The 20,412-nt window shown below is 42.0% G+C and overlaps 1 protein-coding gene across 1 annotated transcript in view; it reads right to left on the reverse strand.

The window, feature by feature from the left end:
- myo10l3 (myosin X, like 3) overlaps positions 1-19,490 on the reverse strand; it is a 53,727-nt gene extending 34,237 nt beyond the window's left edge. Inside the window, 2 exon segments of the mRNA XM_018702373.1 lie at positions 5,391-5,489; positions 19,191-19,490. Coding sequence (XP_018557889.1) covers positions 5,391-5,489; positions 19,191-19,211 — 120 coding nt within the window. The 5' untranslated portion in view covers positions 19,212-19,490.
- Between the last annotated feature and the right edge of the window lie 922 nt (positions 19,491-20,412).

The following is a 20,412-nucleotide window of genomic DNA, read 5'->3' on the forward strand; positions in this document are numbered from 1 at the left end:
AGCCACCTAATGTGATTGATGTCATCATCAACACCTGGGTATAGCATAGCACTTGATTTATACAGGATAACACTGTGTATGTGAGTTTTTCTTTCATATATGTGGAAACAAATGTACATGATTATAAGCATTTTCCACTCTTCATCCTTCCTTTCATTTAAGTAACAGAAAGTATCACCCACTCTCTCATCTGAGTTCACTTTCTGTGGATGGATGGAGAAACGTTGCGTCCAACACCCAATCAAATAAACCACAGGGATGTGTTAGCATTCTTTACATTCCCCAAGCACAAGTTCAAAGTTGCATTAAGGTGGGCTGGAGGCAAAGATAATACAGGATAACAAACAGCTAGCAGAGGCTGCACGACAAGATTAAATTCTCCATTTCACCTCGAGTTTCACAGGAGGAAAACAAATATGGCTGCTTTAGACATGCACACAATGAGCTGTGAGCCTGGAAAGCACCTTAACCAGTCCTCTGGAAATATATAGAGGAGATGGGTTTTCTGTTCATATTTTTGGGTGTGTGCATCTCTAGGTATGTGATATGAAGATATGCTATGTGTTTGTCTGTCTCTACGTTACATTACATTACCCTTGTTTTTGATTTTCTCTGGATAACTTTGTGTTCAGATTTCACAGAGTGAGCCTCAGGGACTTTTCATGTCCAAAACATAAGAGATGCTGCAGAGAAAACTGAGCTGGAGTTTCCAGCATCAAAAGAGGTTTCACATTCCTCTGTTTAGCCCCCCTGTGGCCTTTTATTGCTTGGTTTCATTGTTGGCTTCATTCCTATGAGATAAGTCAATGAGCTCATGGCCAAAGCAATTCTCATCAATATTTATTCATCTCCTCATAAATTTGTTTCCAAATAATCTACTGACTAAACAACATCCTGTAGATATGACTGAAAGGAATCTAAGATGGAACAAGAGAACAGATAAGGTTTAGACACACTCTAATACGTCTTACTATTTCAATTTCAATCTCTATGAAGTGCAATAATGTTCTGTTAGTGTCCATTATAACTATCAGACATACTGGAACATTTAACCCTATGGGAGCTGGAGTCAGTCTCTGTCCCATGTGAGACTATCAACAAGACTCCAATAAAAGCCTGACTGACCCAACCCAGTGATGTAACACTGTGTGTCCACTGTTATTGATTTTCAACTTCCAAAAAAACCTAATTAAATCTATGGATTTGCTCTGTGTTCATATTCAAAACCCATCAAGTAAATGTTATTTATTTCAAGCAACAAATTGGTTTTAACTAAAGCGCTATTTTCCTCCCTGATCATGATTTCAATCTGTGCATGTCAGACAATTATCACAGTGTTCATTTCACATGGGGACACAGTGTCATCAATACTAGTGATTTAAATGCTCTAATGATGGCTGGTGATAATTTCATGCCACTTACAACTACATGTGACTCATGATTGATTAAAGAATCTGTTCACTGCACAAATCAATCCTTTCCGAATAGAGCCTGGTGTTGACACTAGTACGCTAAACTGCCGGCCACGATGCTGGACACAAAACAGAAAAATAAAGTCTCAGTTTTTATCAAAACTACTGCTTTCTTTTTGTCCTGAGCAGAAACCAACAGATATTTGCACAGCAGATCAATCCACCCCAAAAATGTATCTGTAAAATGTAAATGTAATCTAAACAGCAGCTAAAGCATATGTGGCAGATAACTTGTGGTAATTTTAATGCATTTATCTTTTGTATATTTAGAACTTCATAACAGGCATCAATGCACAAATAACTATGCTTGAGATGTACAGTATTTAGGTAAATTTTACTTTTTCTTATGCGAGTAAACTGACTTGTGTGTTAGCTGCAGTCACACTATTTGATTTTTTTTTTTTTTTGCGACAGAGACTCATCCAAAATTCAAAGTCACAACAAAATGATGGAGACTGAGTGCTGGCAACAGTTTTTTCTAAATGATGACATTGCGACATTCCTCTGAATTTTAACGCTCTTTCCTTTTGTTTCCACCTCAGAGAAAACCACACCCTGCTGCTGCTTTGTTCAACCAGCTCTACTGAATATTCACATACAGGCGGGGTCAGGCTCAGAGACTCAGTGGACTTAAGTGATACTGGCCCATATATTCAGGCCTTAAGAAATAGCACATGGGCAGATACAAAATCACAGGCTTGTGGACACAAACACAGTCTTGTCTTGTTTATCACTGTGTGCTTGTGCCTCCCTCTCATTCTCTGTTCTGTTTTTTTTTTTTTTTTTTTTTTTTTTTTACTCCGTCTGAGTCTCTCTCTGTCTTACAGTGAATCCATCTGCTGAAGGGGGGATCCCGCCCAGACCCTGGGGATATGGGAGGGGGGAGCAGAGGGAGATAGGCTTATTAATGGTGAAAATAGAATAAAAAAACAGAGAGTGTTTTACATCACAACCTGCTCAAAAATCAGATATTCTGGCACACACCAAACCCAATCCTAAAAATATTTGTTCACTGCACACTCAGATACAGATGCTCACAATAATATTTGTGTGAGCATGTTACTTCTGTGGCCATGCTGATGAATGCACATCACTCACATTAAGCCTCACATAATGGCTGCATTGACTAATAATCCAGGAAAGACAGAGGGGCCATCAATGAGCTATTTTAAACCTCAGAGAGTGTATGGCTACAGGCCATGGACAACTTGGGAAGAGAGAAGTATCATCTCTTCCATTCAGGCTAATGACAATCTAGGACATACCTTAAGAATGAAAGAAAGGCTTATAATATGAGTTATACAGTACGTATGCGTGCAATATGCACTGTATGTGCCAAAAGATTCATATAGAAAAGTGGCATCTGGGTCTTGTAGACTAACACAGTCGAAGATTGTTTTATTGTTCAGTAAGATGAAGATGACATCACCAGCAGAAGCTGTTTAGTTCAGGTAACAGGGCCTGCTTCCTGCTTTTCTTTACATGTGAACTCATCTGGGAATAGCGCACACACTGTTAATCCAGCTGGTGCCATCTGGCCACAGAAAACACACAAACACACACAGCCACAAGATATTTAGCTCTCCGCTTCAGTGTGTGTCTGCTGCATCTTTAGGTCCACTCAGGTCTGCGGTGCACCAGGGATGAGACGATGATGAATGCTGATATGATGGTTAATGTGACAGCAGCCAGGTCAGCCTGTTAAAGCCGAGACAGTGGGGGCAAAGACACTCTTGAGCCCGTAAGCTGTGCACTCTGGCAGGGAGCAGCACCTTAGTGTGAGCACCGAAGCAGTAGAAATTGTTTCCCACTCCCCGAGGGGGGGAATGTTGCCAGGATACATTTACTGGCATGGCACATGGTGTAAAAACACCAGGACACAGACAAAGACAGACTGACAGACAACTGATATGCTAGAGGAGCTGGATTAAGTAAAAGATTGCGCGTCTATCAGGAAATGCCAATAAACCTAAGTAGATATGTAATCCAGGAACAAGGATCACATAAGGTCGGCCAGGGACCCTGAAGGTGGAGACGGCCTGTTTCTCAGTCTCACATTCCTGTCATTCTGGCTGCAGAGTCGCAGGACTTGGACACAGGGGAAATATCCATATGCCTGGCCTGATGACTAACAGATTCTGAACTCACATGTGGCGACTGCACAGTCCAACTCCAGGTCGGCTGCAACACTGCGGTTCAACTCAGTCACAAAAAACGTGACGTCGTGTTAACCCTGTGTTATTTTTTTTGTAATCGGGTGGTGAAATATTTTTGGACTGAGAACAGCATCCAGTGGTATTCAGTTATATTTAGACAATGAATAAGAAGTGGGGGTCTGATTCCATACCTAACCTCTGACCTGGTGCTGTGAATCCTTTCTTGCTGTGATAGATGGTTTTTCCATCGAGTCACCCCCTACCCTTCCGACAACACATGGTTGACTTCTCACACTGCAAGCATCACCAACCACTGACCACAGCAACATCATGAAAATATGCTGAAGAGGAGGGCACATGGACGAGCTCACTATGTTCCCACACACACATCTTTTCACGATACGATGCAACACGATACAAGAAGCTATGATGCAATATGATATAGTGTTATCTAGATGTGGATGATGAAGAACAGCATACCATAATCAAAACTGAGAAAAAGACTCATCAGCACCAGCTAATAGTTTAACATGCTAAAAAACAGTTACATATTCAGACATTCACATGAGTGACAGAGCAACATTAGCATTTATTTAAAGTTGGAAAGAAATGTTAAAAGGCTAAGAGCCTTTACTGAAAACAACTGCTGAAAATGCTACAAATGGAAAAAACACTGATGAGAGCAGTGAAAATCATAAAAGGTTGTAAAATGCTTAAAAGCTCCAAGGAACCGTAGAGCTGTGTGATAATTCTCTGTGGGTTTGTCATTGACAAAGCATTTCCAAATGGAAAAAATGCTTCTCCTCAGCAGCTTGACCACCTCCGCTTTGTATGTCATGTTTCTTTAGATCGACAATGAAGAACTCCAATAAAGGAATAACACAGGGCCTTGGCTTGTGGTTAGGGTGATAGCTGTGTGGCAGAGGCTGGGATGTGGAAATGATGCTATACGTCTTGATCCTGTGGACAGAACAAGACCTTGGGCCAGACCCTGTTCCTTCCCCAGGCCCTGATCTGATCAGAGACCTGCTGCTTAGTTCAAGTTTGGAACTAATGGAGGGTCATATGCACTGCTCATGGGGTTTGCTCAGTACAAAGGCCTTCCACAAGATAAGAGTGATACTGGAAGCTAATTTTCTGATCTACACTCTCCAACCCCAGACATTGTGTGAGAAGCTATTTTTTAATCGTCCATTGCCACCCTGTCTCTCTCTGTGTGTGTGTGTGTGTGTGTGTGTGTGTGTGTCTCTGCCTCTCTAACAGGATTTCCTCCAGACACAAAGACCACCATGCACTGCCAAACAGATAAGCTCAGGCCAATGTCTTGTCACAAGGAGCCCATTCCTGTCATTCTTACTTTATTACAAAAGGTGTTGATCCCACAGCTGAGTCCTGAGATGAAACACATGTGTTCAAACAATTAACTCTCTCCCATACACATTGGACTACTCCCTCCTTACATTATAGCACATCACTGTAAATATTAACAAACACTGAGCGGGGAATTTACACTAATCAGTCATAATGTATGAGATATCCGGTGTTCACTTTAATGTGTATTGATACGATTTTTGTATGGGCTTTGGCTTCAAAAAATATTTCTTTCTCTTTAGGGTAGGCTTGCCAACACGAGGTGTGAATCCTTAAAGCAATGAAAAATGCCTCATGCTGCAGACACAGCACACAGACAAAGGTTTGGTGCAGTTTTACATGAATCGCTGGCAGCATAAATGGTCCAGTAGGGAAAAAGAACTATTCTTACCTTCCCATAGTCGGTGGTGAGGACCAGGGACGAATCATCACATGAGCTGACGGTGGAGGGGAGGAGCTGCTCTTTGTGTCTCAGCCAGACACGGGCCCCCTGCAACACAATAGCCAGCACAATACCATTAGCATCTGGACACAGGACTTGGATTGGAGTCATCTGTTTCATAAGAAAGTAGTGAATTATCGCATCACAAACACATTTTTAGAAGGTTAGCTGATGCTATTGGCACATATGTAGAGCAGAAAACCAAGGACGGCAAAGGTCAAACCAGAAATAAATTAAAGAAGCCATATTTAGGTGTAGTTTGAGTGAGTACTACTGTAGCTGTTCAGTTGGAAGAAACAGCAGAGATTATTCTAGAAAGGCAGGGATTACGCCCTCTGGTTTTCTTCTCTCACTGTCTTTTTCCATTTTCCCTCTTTCTCAGCATTGCTCACTTTGCTTTCTTTGCCACATAGCTACTCCCTCACCACACCAGACTGGCACAGTTATCCTCTTATTAAACTGTCTTTGACTTTCAGTGCAGAGTGGTTTGCCATGCCTGCATGCTGAGGGTGTGTCAGAGACTAAAACAACCACTCAGAGCCATACACACTCAGTAAAACTGTCAAAAAGGGTTTCAGTCTTTGATTGTGGGGCTAATTTAATAAGAGAAGAATATGGCCCCCAAATGAGTGTTTGCCACTTTAGCAAATCAATCAATAAAAATGTTTCTCTGCCCATCATGCTTTCTTCTTTTCTATTTTTCAGGCAGGAAAACCATAGAACACCAGACCTGCAGCTGATCTGGACAGTCTGGTCTCCTGTGTTTGTGTATCCATGTGAAGTCACTGACCTTCCCAGACATGTTTGTTAGCAGCTCAGTAACCAGGAGCAATAACAGGAATCAGAGGCTGATTGCTCAGACGGACTGTCATTTCCTTACAGTGGTGAAAGACACATTTACAGATGAGAACGAACGCCTCAGCAGCCTAAATTGTAAATCTCTCAGGGTGACTACATCTACATTTGTCAGGGACCAAAAAAAACATGGGCTTAATTTAACAATATAAGTTGACAAAAACCACATGGTGGTGAACCTATGGAATAAAGGAATATTTTACATTTTGGGGAATATGCTTGTTTTCTTGCTGAGACTTTGATGAGAGGATCAAGGCAACTCTCGTGTTTGTTAAAATTAAAGTTACAGCTGGAGACTGGTTAGCATAGCTTAACATAAAGACTAGAGACTGGGGGGAAACAGCTAGCCTAGCTGCCTTTTACTTCCAAGGTAACATCATTTGCCAACTAGAACCTCTAAAACTCACCAATTAATACATTATATTTGTCCTATACAAATCAAAGGAGTAAAAATGACAACTATACATAAAGTAGTAGACTTGTAGGATGCACAGTATAGGGATTTGGTCCGAAAACCACCCTCTCTTGTAAGAAGCCTGCTTTTGACCAACAAACACCATTAATCATCAAAAGTGTCACCAGTGGGGTGGTGGGAAAACACAGAGCAAAAGGGAATTGTGTGTCCAGCAGAGCATAAAACTGGAGAAATCAATATGCATGGATTCCACTAGGAAACCTTATACAAGGTCACCACTTCCAGACATCAATCCTCATTAACTATTAACAACAGGCTGCCACGTGTGCACACACACACTCTCATCCATGGAGCACAAATGCATTTGCCACCAGGGTCAGGACAAAGATCAAGATGCTGTTGTTCAATACATTAAATGTTTATGTGAAATCCATTCTGCCCAGTCACAGAGACAAAGAGGGAACAAATTCAACATAAAGAATGATTCTGAATCCATCAAATGGACTCACTCAACAGCTCAGTGTGATGACAGGTCTCTAGACTTTTCTTTATTTTGTGATTCAGGCTTCCTTCATGGACAAAGGGTCACTCAGCTCAACCAGCCAGTCTGAAAACCTACTTCCATCATCAAGGATTTTTTTTTCCCTTTCAGTCGGCTAATGGAGTGCAGCTAAATGTGGCTCTCTCAAACCACGGGGGACAGCGGTGAGTGGGATAAAGGGGGTCGTGTAAATTACGAGGAGGCTGAGGGGGGAGAGAGAGGGGAAAGAGGAAGGGTGCAGGCACCTGATAATGTCCCGCCTCCCATTGTCTAGAAATAGCGGCAGACAAACAGAAACATCAGGACACAAATATAACATAGGTATTCACCCACACGTGGCCTCACATTAACACAGTTTCCATGTAATATGACACAGTTGGTGACTTCCACACCAGCAACCAGCTGTGTCTGCCTGGTACCAGTTTGGCATGCATAAGCTTGTTCAGGGAAAAGCTCCTTCACGTGAGTTCACTGAAGTCCAATGAGGAGATTAATAGTGCTTACTTTATAGATTTTAAGAAGATCAGTTGCTGTTATGTAACTGGAAAACAGGGGGTTGAATTTAGTAGAATATTGCTACAGTATTGCTATAGTACTCTTCATCTTGTGGAGGTTTTTGGAGCTCATAACTGGAGCAGTGGAGCTGACAAAGTGAGGAAACATCCAGGGAGTAAGTTGTAACAATAGGTAGATTACACGATTTGTTAAACAGAACAAGACAGCGGGCAAGTCACAACATGGAAAGCAGCGGGATGGTTTGTAACACAACCCAGTATTGCTTCAATTATGACATTTCAGTGACGCAAAATATTAAAGTAAAAAAATTTCCAAGAACTTGACTTGAATGGTTCAGTCGCTGAGTCAGAGTCTTGGAGGTTTTCCATACATAAGAACAGAGACGTTCTCAAAAGGATGCCGAGTCACCATCTTAAAGACGGATAAAACTCTCCACACCGCATGCTCACTGCACACACAACTCCTTTTTAAACAAGAGTTAAGAGACCCAATAATTCACATAATAATTAGTTTCACTGAATGAGTCAACACTATATAGTAAAATCAGCAACAAACTGGCCCATAAAGCCGCTAATGCTGGCTTGGCTTGCTGCACCAGCGTCTGCGCAGTGACTTGCTCTCTGGAAAACTGCCCACCAGGCACTATAATTAAAATTGGGCAAAAACAGCCACATCAGTACTAGACTGACACTTTGCAAATGTATCAGATCAGAACATTTTTAGCTCATATTTCTTTTGTTGTCATTGGGAATTTTATTTATCCATACATTTTAACATTCAAAAATACAGACAGAGAAAGCAGACAAAAAAAACCCTGTGCACAAAATCAATAAGCATAAAATGCCTTCAATTATGAACTTTCCAGCGCCTAATTTTTCTCTCATACCCCCTGTCCTCTCTGACTATCCAAATCTGACATTTTTATTTGACATTTCTAAGATTTTAGCTCTTCAAAATATACACAGCTGAAACGAGAAATCACAGAATGAGGAAGCGTTCATTACTTTGTCTTGTCAAAGAAAAAACATGAGGCATTTCATCCTACAAACATACTGACATTTAGGTATGCCTTGAATAAACACAGCTCTGTCTGGATAACCGGTAAAATGTAAGTTGGTAGAAGCGCTGGGGGACTAGACAGCTCAAGAAAGCCAACACCAGATGTGTTTGTCCATTTGTTTGTCTCTTTGTATGTGAGCGCGTGTGTGTCTAAAGACTCTGAAGCTGGAGGGCATAAAGTCGGAATGAATTGTCTTAGCAACAGATGGTCTCACTATAACTCCTCCCCCTTGTCCCCTCCATCTTCAGGAGTTTCGTCACCAAGTCAGGACAAAGGCAACCACCTCTGACTGAGAGCTCAGAAGTTAACCAGGCAGAAAATATCCCAAACAAAGGCCAACTGGGACGCAAAGGGACATGGGTATCAGCTTGTGTTAAGGCCCCCAGACTTGAATCACCTGCTGTAGCACAACCGACTACTCTGACTTAACTGGAGAAACAGTGTGTGTGCATCTCTCATAATGATTATTGGAAAGTTTTCACAACAGAGTTTGATTAACAGGTGTCAGCTAACTCTACCCCTGTGCCTCCAATAAACAGATGTTTTAATGGCCCTGTTGAAAAGCACAGCTGAACTGCCCACATGACATTTCCAGCTCAGGCTAATTTCAAATTCTTACTGCCGCATGTCACTGAGCATGTGTAGCACTGCTGAGGCAGAACCGACTGACAATGGTGACCTGATCCACCAAAACAGGCTGCACAGCGACGCCCCATCATGCTTCCTGACACAGACACCACTCGGGCTGAATGATGTGATCCCAGAGTTGGAGGCTTGAATTTCTGCAGCTTGTAGAATGACATCCAGCTCAGAGATTTGCTAATGAATGAGCCCTAAATATTTAAGGGCATACACAGTACAAGGTGCCAAGGCCCTTTCTCTGCCGTCTGGCGTAGCATGAGCGCAGTCGGTATCAGGTGATCGCATCAGCCAGAACAAAAGAAAGCTAATTAACTCAGCCTGACTTGGACACAGTTGAACAATTAGTTATGATAAGCTAATTTCTTGGATCATAGTGTAGTGAGTGATTGCCCAGCAGACAGCGGCGAGAGGCTGCTGGTGTTGCGGTTAAGGCCAACTGGTGGCCAGGACCGATGCCTGGTCGAGGGGATGAGTACATCCAGCTGGACTTCTGACAAACATCACATTTGTTCTGGCCCGGACGTGGTGGAGGAGAAATGTAACACAGGGATGTATCCACCAGCAGCATGCACAATTGCCATCCAAAAGAAACTCTAACTGTTGCCACATTCACTGGTCATTATCAAATTTCCCCTGCTTGGGTGTGTTCATTCATGTTGGGCTTTTTCTTTTAATAATCATTTGGTTTGCAATAATGTTTCTCTAAGATCAGTATAAACCCCAAGTTCTCAGTGACTTACTGCATCTAATTTAGAAGCAGATGTTCAAAAAACACATCCTGTATTCTGATTCAGCTTCTTTTTCTTTCTTTCTTTTTTTTTTACACCACAAATACCAAGACTTACCCGCATTATCATGAGAATAGAGAGGCATAAGGCCACGTCCCTAGCCCTTTGTGACCCAACTCAGCGTGCCTGGACAGATGTGCAGTCCTGGACACTGAGTGGCTGGATGACCTGCATTTAACAAGGTCAAACAGCATATTGACACTTGATTGTTGCCAGAGTGTTTTCATAAGAAATTAGTCTGTTGGTGGTATAAAAAAAAAGAAGACATTTTCTAATTTCCATTAGTTTGCATGACTTTGGACTGGCAGAAACCCATGCAGACTTGAGGAAGACAATAACAAAAAGGCTCCCATCAGACAGTGGTTCATATTTTGCTGTGATGGCTTGAAAATCCATCCAACGTGTATACTGAACAACACATCAGAGTTGGAACAAAGGTGGTTTATTCTTTTTTTTCTCCTGAAAAGTTAATATTTTTCAGATTTTAGGCATTTCAATTTGGCTGTAATGGCTTTACGCAGAATAATAAAGTCGTAGGAATGATTGTAGCCTGTAGTATGTCAAAGCCAGATAACAATGGAGAAATTTATTGTTTTGTCTATCAAAAGGAACCTAAGCCAAATTCAGGGATTGTAACCAAATCTCTGTAATGCTGAGTGAGTGGAATGAGGAGGCATCCGCCAAGTAGCTGGTGAGATTAAACAAGTAGGCTGAGTGAAGCCGGGAGGAGAATCTGGACAAAGGTCCCTCTGGGTCTTTGGCCACATAATTTCCAAGCTGTACATCCTACAAACAGCAAACCCTTAGCTGAAAGTTACTGGACATAACATCACCAGCACATTTCACCTGGTCTCTGTCAAGACACAGAACTTTTTAGAATAAAAACTAGTTTACTGTATCTAAATGTTTTCATGCATTTTGTGTATTCTAAAGAATAAATAAACATAACTAACAATGATTTCATACCAGTGTGCCTTTGTATGCCCCTTTTATATTACTTGTTTCTTTGTTTCTTCGCTACCACTCCAACGCGCCTGCTGCGCACGGTGCAGCCAGCGCCGGCAGCCGCCACGGGGTGAGGGCAGGACGGGTGAACCAAGGAGAGAAATCAGATGATTAAAAGCAACCTCTAGCATCTGTTCTGGAAGACGTATGAATTAATGATGGAGGGAGCAGCTGATCAGAAATTAGCTAATGGAGGAGGAGGGGTCCCACGGGGGGAGCCAGGCTTCCCCCAGTCTGCAGTGGAGGGGGTGACAGGGGAGGGTGCAGTTCATCAATTGTTCTTAACTCCAAGGAACTGCCTGAACCCCCTGCAGAGGAAGCTATAAACAGATTTAAGGCAGGATGGCCTGAGGGGCAGCAGCTTCATCAGTTATCGCAGTGAGGCACCCCGACATGTGGAGCAGTAACTCAGTGATGTCGTGCATCATTTTCATACGCAAAGATTGTTTTTGTTACAGCAGAAGGTCTGTAAGCCATTAAGTCATAAATGCAACTGTGTCACTAGGTTAATAGAAATCAAACACATGCAACACAGCAGCAATTTGTAACATCACCGTCCCTTAAGCTGTTTTCATTAACATACTAAATGGAATGAAGTGAAGCAAGTGAAGCAAATATGTGTATGTCTGTGTGCTGGTGCTGGAGTGCATGTGCTTATGTGAGTGAGTCTGCTTGTTTTGTAGTGTAGTGTAGTGTCTGTTGTTTGTCTGCATCTGTCTGTGTGTCGTTGGGGGGGGGGGGTGCCTCCCCCTCCATCATCTGATGCTGCTAATCTGTTGTGTAGCTAATGAGTGTATTGAGGAGAATTTGCATAACAAATTATGTCTTCAGGAGCACAACAGACAGAAGAGGAGCACTTGACACTGTGCCACAGACTCCTGGCACAGTGTCCTGCTTTACATCCTTATCCCGTGTGAACATATTTCCATTCCACTGCTCTTCCAGAGTGATCAAAGTATTAGTGTGATCCTGTGCCCAGGGTTATGATACGTTTTTTCAACAAAAGAAAAGGTTGCAGGACTGGATGAAGACCCAACTAATAAGGTGATTACTGCACATTTGATTGGATTTTCAGCAAAGCTTCATGAAGTAGAATATCTACAGAGCCACCTGCCAGGCCCCCTCCTGCCTGTGATCTGCATATCTAACTCTGTGCTCGTCTGTGGACTGGGTCACACAGCACAGATCCCAGAGATATTCCAGGAATGCTGCTCAGTCAGGACCGTTAGAGACCGAGGATGCATGTGTGTCTGACTGTGTGAGACATCACTCGGTAGCCAGAAAAAAAATTGTCCTAGAATTATTGTTCTGGATACTGAAGACCCTCCTGCAATTTTGGACACATGTAAAATTGCTTTAACAACTGTTTAATCAAACGACTGAATTAATCATGTAAGTGATTGCACAAGAATAAAATTAGCTTGTAATGGCTTCTCAAATACTTAATGTTTTTTTTAATCAATTAAATAACAAATAAACATATATGTGAGACCTGACATAATTCTGCTAAAGTAAATTTTGATAATCAACCAGTTTTAAGCCAATTTCAAGCAAAAAATGCCAAACCTCTTCTGGCTCCAGCTTCTCAAGTGTGAGGATTTGCTGTTTTTCTTTGTCCTACCTGATAGTCAAGTGAATATCTTTGACTTTTGGACTGTTTATTAGACAAAACATGAGGTCTTAAGGTGTCAGATGTCACGTCAGGCTTTATTTATTTTTTATTGACCAAATGATTCATCCATTACCCAAAAATAAATCAGGAGATTAATTGATAATGAAAATGACAAATGATGAAAATTTTGCAAACAAAAACTTTCCCAGCAGTCTCCAAATCTCAGATACTCATAGGAGCTGCATCACCACCTACACAAGCAAATATATCAGATCTATATCAACAGTTTTGAGAGATTTTTCCCTCAGGCTACATTCCCTTGTGCTGTTGCAATGTGTTTAACTTACACTCACAGGACAGTTTAAGTTAGAGACGCACACACTCCATCCCATAATAGGATGCCTCCATGCGCAGTAATCACAGGGGGCTAAAAAAGGAAAGTCAACATCTGGGCTGGGAGCAGTAATCACAGGTTGGCTGTTATTAAGCTGCCAGACGAGACCTCTGAACTGAGAGGATTTAAGCTACACTCATTACCAGCTCACAGTGTGTGTCAGGTAGGGAAGGCCAAGGTCGAGGCCAACAGACATTTAATGTGTGTGAGGGTAAGCGGTGATAAACAGTAACTTTAATTTTCTCTGGGTAAGTCTCCTGGACAAATACACCACACACAAATCTGGAAGGATTGATCTGGCTTAGCGTCCAGCGTTACCTGTTTGGAGATTTACATGGGCATTACTGAAAGTCTTTCTGAAACGTGAAGACAGGGACAGGACAGTATACCTGACCTGGTAACATGAGCAGAGACATCCAGTGTAATTTCAATTTCCAAGTGCTCACAATGAACCTGATTAAACACAAATCACAACACAAATGGTTGTTTTTCTCAACTTCTTCCAAATAATAACTCATTTATTATTTTCTGTGTCCCCGTTGTTCTTACACTGAGGACACTGAGTAAATCAAACCCTGAGCTATAGCTTGTACAAGTCCAGACTTAACCCTCCATGACTGTACAATGATTTCTTCATTTCACTTTAAATTCACAGATTTAGCAGACAGTGGTTGGGGATGTTCCTTTCATCATAGGCTTGTTGACACGGCAAATTAGTAATTCGCCCCAAGTGCCTCTGAGGTGACTTATATTCCAGAAAATTACACACCCATGACTGCCCTGATAGGGACATACACAGATGGACACACACACACACACACCGACGGACGAAGGACAGGAAGGATGGGCATTCAAGAGTAGACTGAACGTCAGTAGTATGATTTTTATGAGCTGTGTCTTTTGAACACACTACAGCCTGGGACAATCGGGCCAGTTATGAAAAGGAATAGTGTGACATTTTGGGATAAACACTTATTTGCATTTTTGCCAAGAGCCATTTGACAAGCTTGATACCCTTCTCATGACTTTGTGTAGCTTAGCATAAAGACTGGAAACAGAGGGCTACAGCTAGCTTGGCTCTATCCAGAGGCTAAAAAAATCCAGCAACCAGCACCTCTAAAAGCTCACTAGTTAACAAATTTTATATTGTTTGTACACTCAGTATCAATGAATCAATGTTCCCATCCAATTCTGGGCAAGACAGCAAATAAGCATTTCCCAAAATGTCCAACTGCCATGAACAAGCAGACAAAACCACCAGAGACTATGAAAATAGTTGTCATTTCACTTCGTACAGCAGCTGTTTGTCCATCATCATGAGCTAATAGGGAGGAGGACACACTTCTGTGCTGCAGTACTTGTTATTAGTGAACAAACTGTGGATAGATGAAGGTGTTGCTCTCCTCTAATCACTTCAAACATTGACAGCTTTGTCTGTAGAGCTTGGTGATCCAGCAGGTTAAAGCTTAAGTCAACAGCATGGTGTCAGCAGGAGGTTATCACAGCACTGAGCTCTCCAATGTGATGGTCAGCTCGCTGATAGACCGGGGTCTGGTTACTGATAGAGGCACAAGCAATGCAAACACAAGCTATCCAACAGCTGGTTGCAGTTTCAAAGCAAAGTCGACCAGACTACAAGCGCAAATGCTTGTTATGTCAAAATGGAAAATTCAAACTCAACAAATTCCAATTTTTTTTTTTTTTACATGAGTGGTGGTTTTCAAATCTAAATCACCTCGCCTAACACTGAGAAACTGTGTCATTAGGAGAGAGGATTATCCATGTTATTTGGTGTGTGGTCAGACAATGGCCTTTGGTAATTAGTCCCAGCACTCTTGTGACTGATTAAACCACCTCCAGACTGTACAAAAGCTTCAGGAGTTCTGCTGACGCACACATAAACCACCGCCTTAATAATACCTCCCTCTGTTTGTTCATAAACAAGCAGCGCTGTTAATTCACCACAACTTCAAGACTCTCAGCAACATGGTTTGAAAATCCCCTAATTTGATGCAATAATGCACAAAGTAACCACCTCAAGTCAAGACAGCTGCTTAGAAACCATTCAAAAGAATGCAGGACCCATTAGCCATTTTTGTAGCTTTGCTTCCTTCCTTACATCCTAACTTCATTTCCTGACTTCCTTCCTTACTGCCTCAGCCGTCTGCATGGCTGGAGGTGAAGAGCGATGATCTCAGATTCTCAGCTCTCTAAAGTGGCAGCTGGAGGAAGTGACAAATGGGTAGAAAATACCCTGCCATCAAAAAAAGAACGTCAGGTTGGCCTTTCTCAGGTTACCCATTTCACCACAGGCTGCTTACCGAGCATGCCGATCCACGGCTCCAGCTTCAAAGAGTCAGACGTAAACGGCACATAGAGCTGTCTGTGAGGGATGTTTCGGGATGGGGAGAGTGTGTCTGTCTGTGTGTGTGGTGGTGAGGGGGGTGGTGGTGGGTGATGGTGATGGTGTGAAACCTAAAGCCTTGCCACCACTGCTCTACAATGCATAGATGACAGGCGGCCATGGCCTGGGAATTTCAGGGGTCATGGCTGGGAATTTGGGATTCCCTCTGTCAGAGTATCTTTGAGAGGATGGAATTTGGTGTGTAATGCAAGGAAGGAGTTAACGGGTGTGGAAAGGTCCTCATGTGGCTTTACAGTGTGTAGCAGCTGCTGCTATAAAGGAACTGATTACCAAGTTTAGAAATGCGCATAGCTGGCATTCAGCTTCGTCAACAGGATGCTTCACACAGACCTGAAATAAGGGGCGCTGTTATGTGTGTGAATGCGTGATTGTGTGTGTGTGTGAGCCCACAATGTTTTCATCTGCGGGGAGATGAAGAGGAAAAATCTATCTTTAAAAATACACACACAAAGTCACACAAGCTTATATGTAGGACTACACAACATATAATGTTCATATTCCCTGACATATGCAAGATTAGGATGACCAAATCCAGCAGCCTGACAAGATCTCTGACACACTCCAAGTATTTGTGTGTGTTTGGCGGGTGACATCCATCCAGAGGGCGGATTGGGTGTGGAATAAAAACAGCGGCGCTGAGGGTTTTATGACATAGTGTGCGCTCCTAAGGGGAAAGGCGGCGCTGCTGGACAGGATGAGCTTTCAGGATATACCTCTGAGCGCACACCCTTGTACCTGCCACTCCTCCTCAGTCTACAACCATCTCTGACCCTGTCACCATCTTCATCATCAGCGCGAACAGCGGCGTGCAGGGGAAAGCTGTCTCTGGATGTGTACCAGGCAAACTTACAGAGAATCTGCGTTCATTTCAATGAACCTGTAAAGGAACTCCTTTAGTTTCAGACTGAGATGCAGATTTTGAACTGGGTTAATTCATCTATATGAAATAGGCTTAAAAGTCTGATCATGTTATAAACGCGTTGACGAAAGATTGATTGATGAACAGTGATGAATCATGCAAAAGATTTATCCTGCTGCTTACTGAGTTGAGTTTAATCCTCATCTTACTTCACTTCCAGAATTCTTCCTTAATTAAATCCACACTGGTAGCACTGTGGCGTTCAAAACGCTGGCTTCACTCCAAGACCCAACAGTCATTTAAAAACCAGGGCAGTCCATTCATTTATTTTAACGCAGTTCTGCATAGAGAATAGAAACATCCAGCACAGATTCACCAGTATTGATAGTTCTTGCAGCAGTTGCTACAGAGGCAGTGTTTGTTTACATACTTCAATTCAGTTTAAATGCCTTCAACCATTATCCCCAACAGGCTCAAAAATGATGCTCTAACACCTCTCTGACACTTTTATAAAAAGGAGCTGAGAAAGTAAGCTCACTGCCAAGTCCTTTCAGTGGCTGTTCTTAAGCTTTTGATCGTATAACACAACCTCCCTCAAAAGATGAAGTTTTCCCCTGCTGTCATATAATTGCAGATTTTCATAATTCATTTTTTGTGAGTACTTCTCATCTGAGTTACTCACAGAGGGAGATCAACAGATTGGATAAAAAGCTCCAAACCTTTTGTGTTTTTTATTTTTTGATCAGCTTCTGCTACTCCAAGGCCAAGAATAAAAATTTAGTCTCAACTCAACATAAGCAGAATCCACTGCCGGACTATAATACTGGATGGGGTACAATACAACATCGTGCAAATACTGTAAACAAATATATTCTGACCAAATTATACATAGAAACTTTGCTCTTCCCAGATAAATTCTGTTGGTCAAGACAAGGAACAGCGCATTTTGTTATATCATAACCGCATTAGGGCCTGGATGAAGTTAAAGAAATCACTGGGGAAATCTCATACAGTTGGTCCAGGACGAAAGATACAGACCAAATTACAACAATGATCTCTGCTGAGCTGAGGTCATTTTATTCTTCCTCTGCACAGAATATCACTCTAATAAAATCAGATTATGACCCAAAATCCAGTTCACCCCCAGTCTATTTGCCACACATTTGGTTTATATGGCAGAATATTGAAACCTCTACAGTTTAGATACATGGTTCTAACTATATGGATTTCTGAAGGCCAGTGTCTTTTATCTTTGGATTCAAGTCACCAGTAGACAGCAGTTTTTGTAAGGAATTGTTGCTCAATTTGACCACTTTGCTGAGTAACTTTTCTAATGTCAGCCTTTCAATGTGGAAACAGCATCAGGCAACTGGTTTCTAAAACTCACAGTAGGACATAATAATGATGATGATAGAATTTTTCGAAGCTACTGAACTCTGGACTAATCACCAAATTGTTAAATTAATTTAAAAAGTAAATGAAAACTAATAAAAACAACTTTCCCACAGTGTTTGACATAGAGTAGCTTTGGTGAAACAGGAATCTCTGTCATGCCAGAGCACGAATGACCTCAAATAGCCCAATATTATCCCTATGCACCAGTCTAAGGCTAGGTATCACTCCTTGTACAGGATTGATAACTGTTAAGTGTAACATATGGTCAACAAAGGAAAACCCTTTCTCAAGTTACAACTTTTGACACTGTAAAGCTATTGGGCAGGAGAGTGTAGAGTTTGGAGCAGCTCAGTTTGAAAAAGTATAATCCAGAAGCCACCACCCAGTATCATCATAACACTGAGTCACAGCACAGCACATCATTGAGGGGTAGATACATCCGATCAAGGTGACAGAGGTGCAAGAAGTTAACAGGGAGCTATTAAAAGAGGAGATCACTATACACACACACACACACACACACACCCTCTCTGTCTGTGAGTGTGTGTGCCCTCCTCTGAGTCAGAGGGGGGATGACAAATCAGACTTATAGCCAGTCTCTACATTGCCTCTAAGTGTGTGAGTGTGTTGGTGTCTGGGCTGATTTGCAGATGACACATCCAACCTACACGGACACACACTCAGCATTTATAGACAATCTCTGCCACAGATTAAAACTACAAAAGATCTGGAACCAAAAAAAAAAAGAAAAAAGAAATCAATGTGGGGCACCGAGATGCTGTCACGTGATTGAGTCCTGTTTGAGAATAATGAAATCATGCGGGCAGACCAGAGGGAGAGCTTTTCAAAGTAAAGCGCAGCAGTAGTAGTAGTGCTCCTGAATGTACCCTAGGCTTGTCTAGGGCACTGAAGTTCCCGGTACAGCTGCATCCCATAAACCAGCCCCAGTGCGAGCACACCGGGATATATATCAGTGGATGAGAGAGCATCACAAAGACCTCAAACACAGCAGACTAAATATGAAAAGTGGTGTTTTTTTTAAGTGATAAGTTACCTTACGCTTTCCAGAGGGTAAAATTGGAGCTGATCTGAAACCAGCCAGACTCAGAAACGCGCACAACGCAACATGGTAAAACAAAACAAAGACCAGCCGCGGTCCCAACATAATTTAGAAGTCAGCGTTAAGAGTACAGAGCAAATACATAATCATTTCTTGTGTGTAGAAAAACTAATCTAACTCACCTCTAAAAAGAAAGTATCCATTTTAACCAGTGCCCGACCTCTCGTCCCTTTGTAGTCTGAGTTCAGGGTACCACAGTTGAAGAGGAGGAGAGGAAGCTGCACTCCCAAATGATTTCCATCCGCTTCGTTAAAATGAATTTTTAAAAACTTCTTCTTTTCGTCCCCCCTTCCTTTTTCAATTGACTCTATGAGTCAGAAGTGAATCATTTTGCGGTCCTGTCCTCGGGACACCTCAGAGTCGTAGTTTTCTCAGCCGTTTGTTCAGTGTCCCTGAGAAGCCGCTGCGGTGCTGTACTGTGTTTCTGCCGTCTAGTCATTTCAATGAACCCGGCACATTATGCAGAGGAGGAGGAGCTTGGAGGGTCACAGACCTCCCCTCGGCATACGCCCTCTTTGTGTCCATTTCTACAAAGGGTCTAATGATTTTGAAGGATGTGCACATTTCCCGTTTTTATTTAACCAGACCCTTGTTTGCTGTTCATTTAAGACAGGGATATACAAGAAATGAATTCATGAACAAAAGGAATTGTTGTTGAATAAAATTGCTCCAGCATTGTGAACCCACTCCCTGTTATCCACGTATGTACTGTACGTGTCAGACTGAGGATAAGACAAATCATTATTTTGACTTCCTCCTTTGGGAAAAATAATCTGAGAAGGAAGAGGAAGGGGTAGATCAAGGGGAGCAAGCTGCTTTATTTTAGTCAGTGATTGTTTACCAACTGATATGGGTCTCGGGACGTGTGCAGTCTGACTATTTTAATGCCATGTAGACTAATACAGGAATCCTGTGAGAAATGCTCAGATGAATAGACCAAGTTTAGATTGTTCCAGCAGAAAAGCACTGGTGTACTTAAACTAGCCCCCAAGTAGCCTGTTAAATTGATACTGAGAGGTGGTGAGTACTGAAAGGCTTCTTTGATCAAATATCCTAATTTAAACTCAGCAAAACAAGAATTTACACTGTGTTATATGTGAGCAAGGTTCTTATGGAAGATATCTGTTCAGCAAATTAACCAACACATGTGAGAACTTTTACTTTTTTAGTGAAAGAGGCCTTGTTTATGTTGTTTAGTCACTAATCATTCCCAGTAGATCTTTCACTCCCATATGATCCTTGCCAACATTAATACAAACTGATCACATTGGTGAAAACACTGCTTCCTGTATGTTATTTTTAGTATTTCATTATGATCTGTAAATACACAGATTTTGCCAACAT

The sequence above is a fragment of the Lates calcarifer genome, linkage group LG1, assembly GCF_001640805.2.
Source record: "Lates calcarifer isolate ASB-BC8 linkage group LG1, TLL_Latcal_v3, whole genome shotgun sequence".
NCBI classification, from domain to species: domain Eukaryota; kingdom Metazoa; phylum Chordata; class Actinopteri; family Centropomidae; genus Lates; species Lates calcarifer.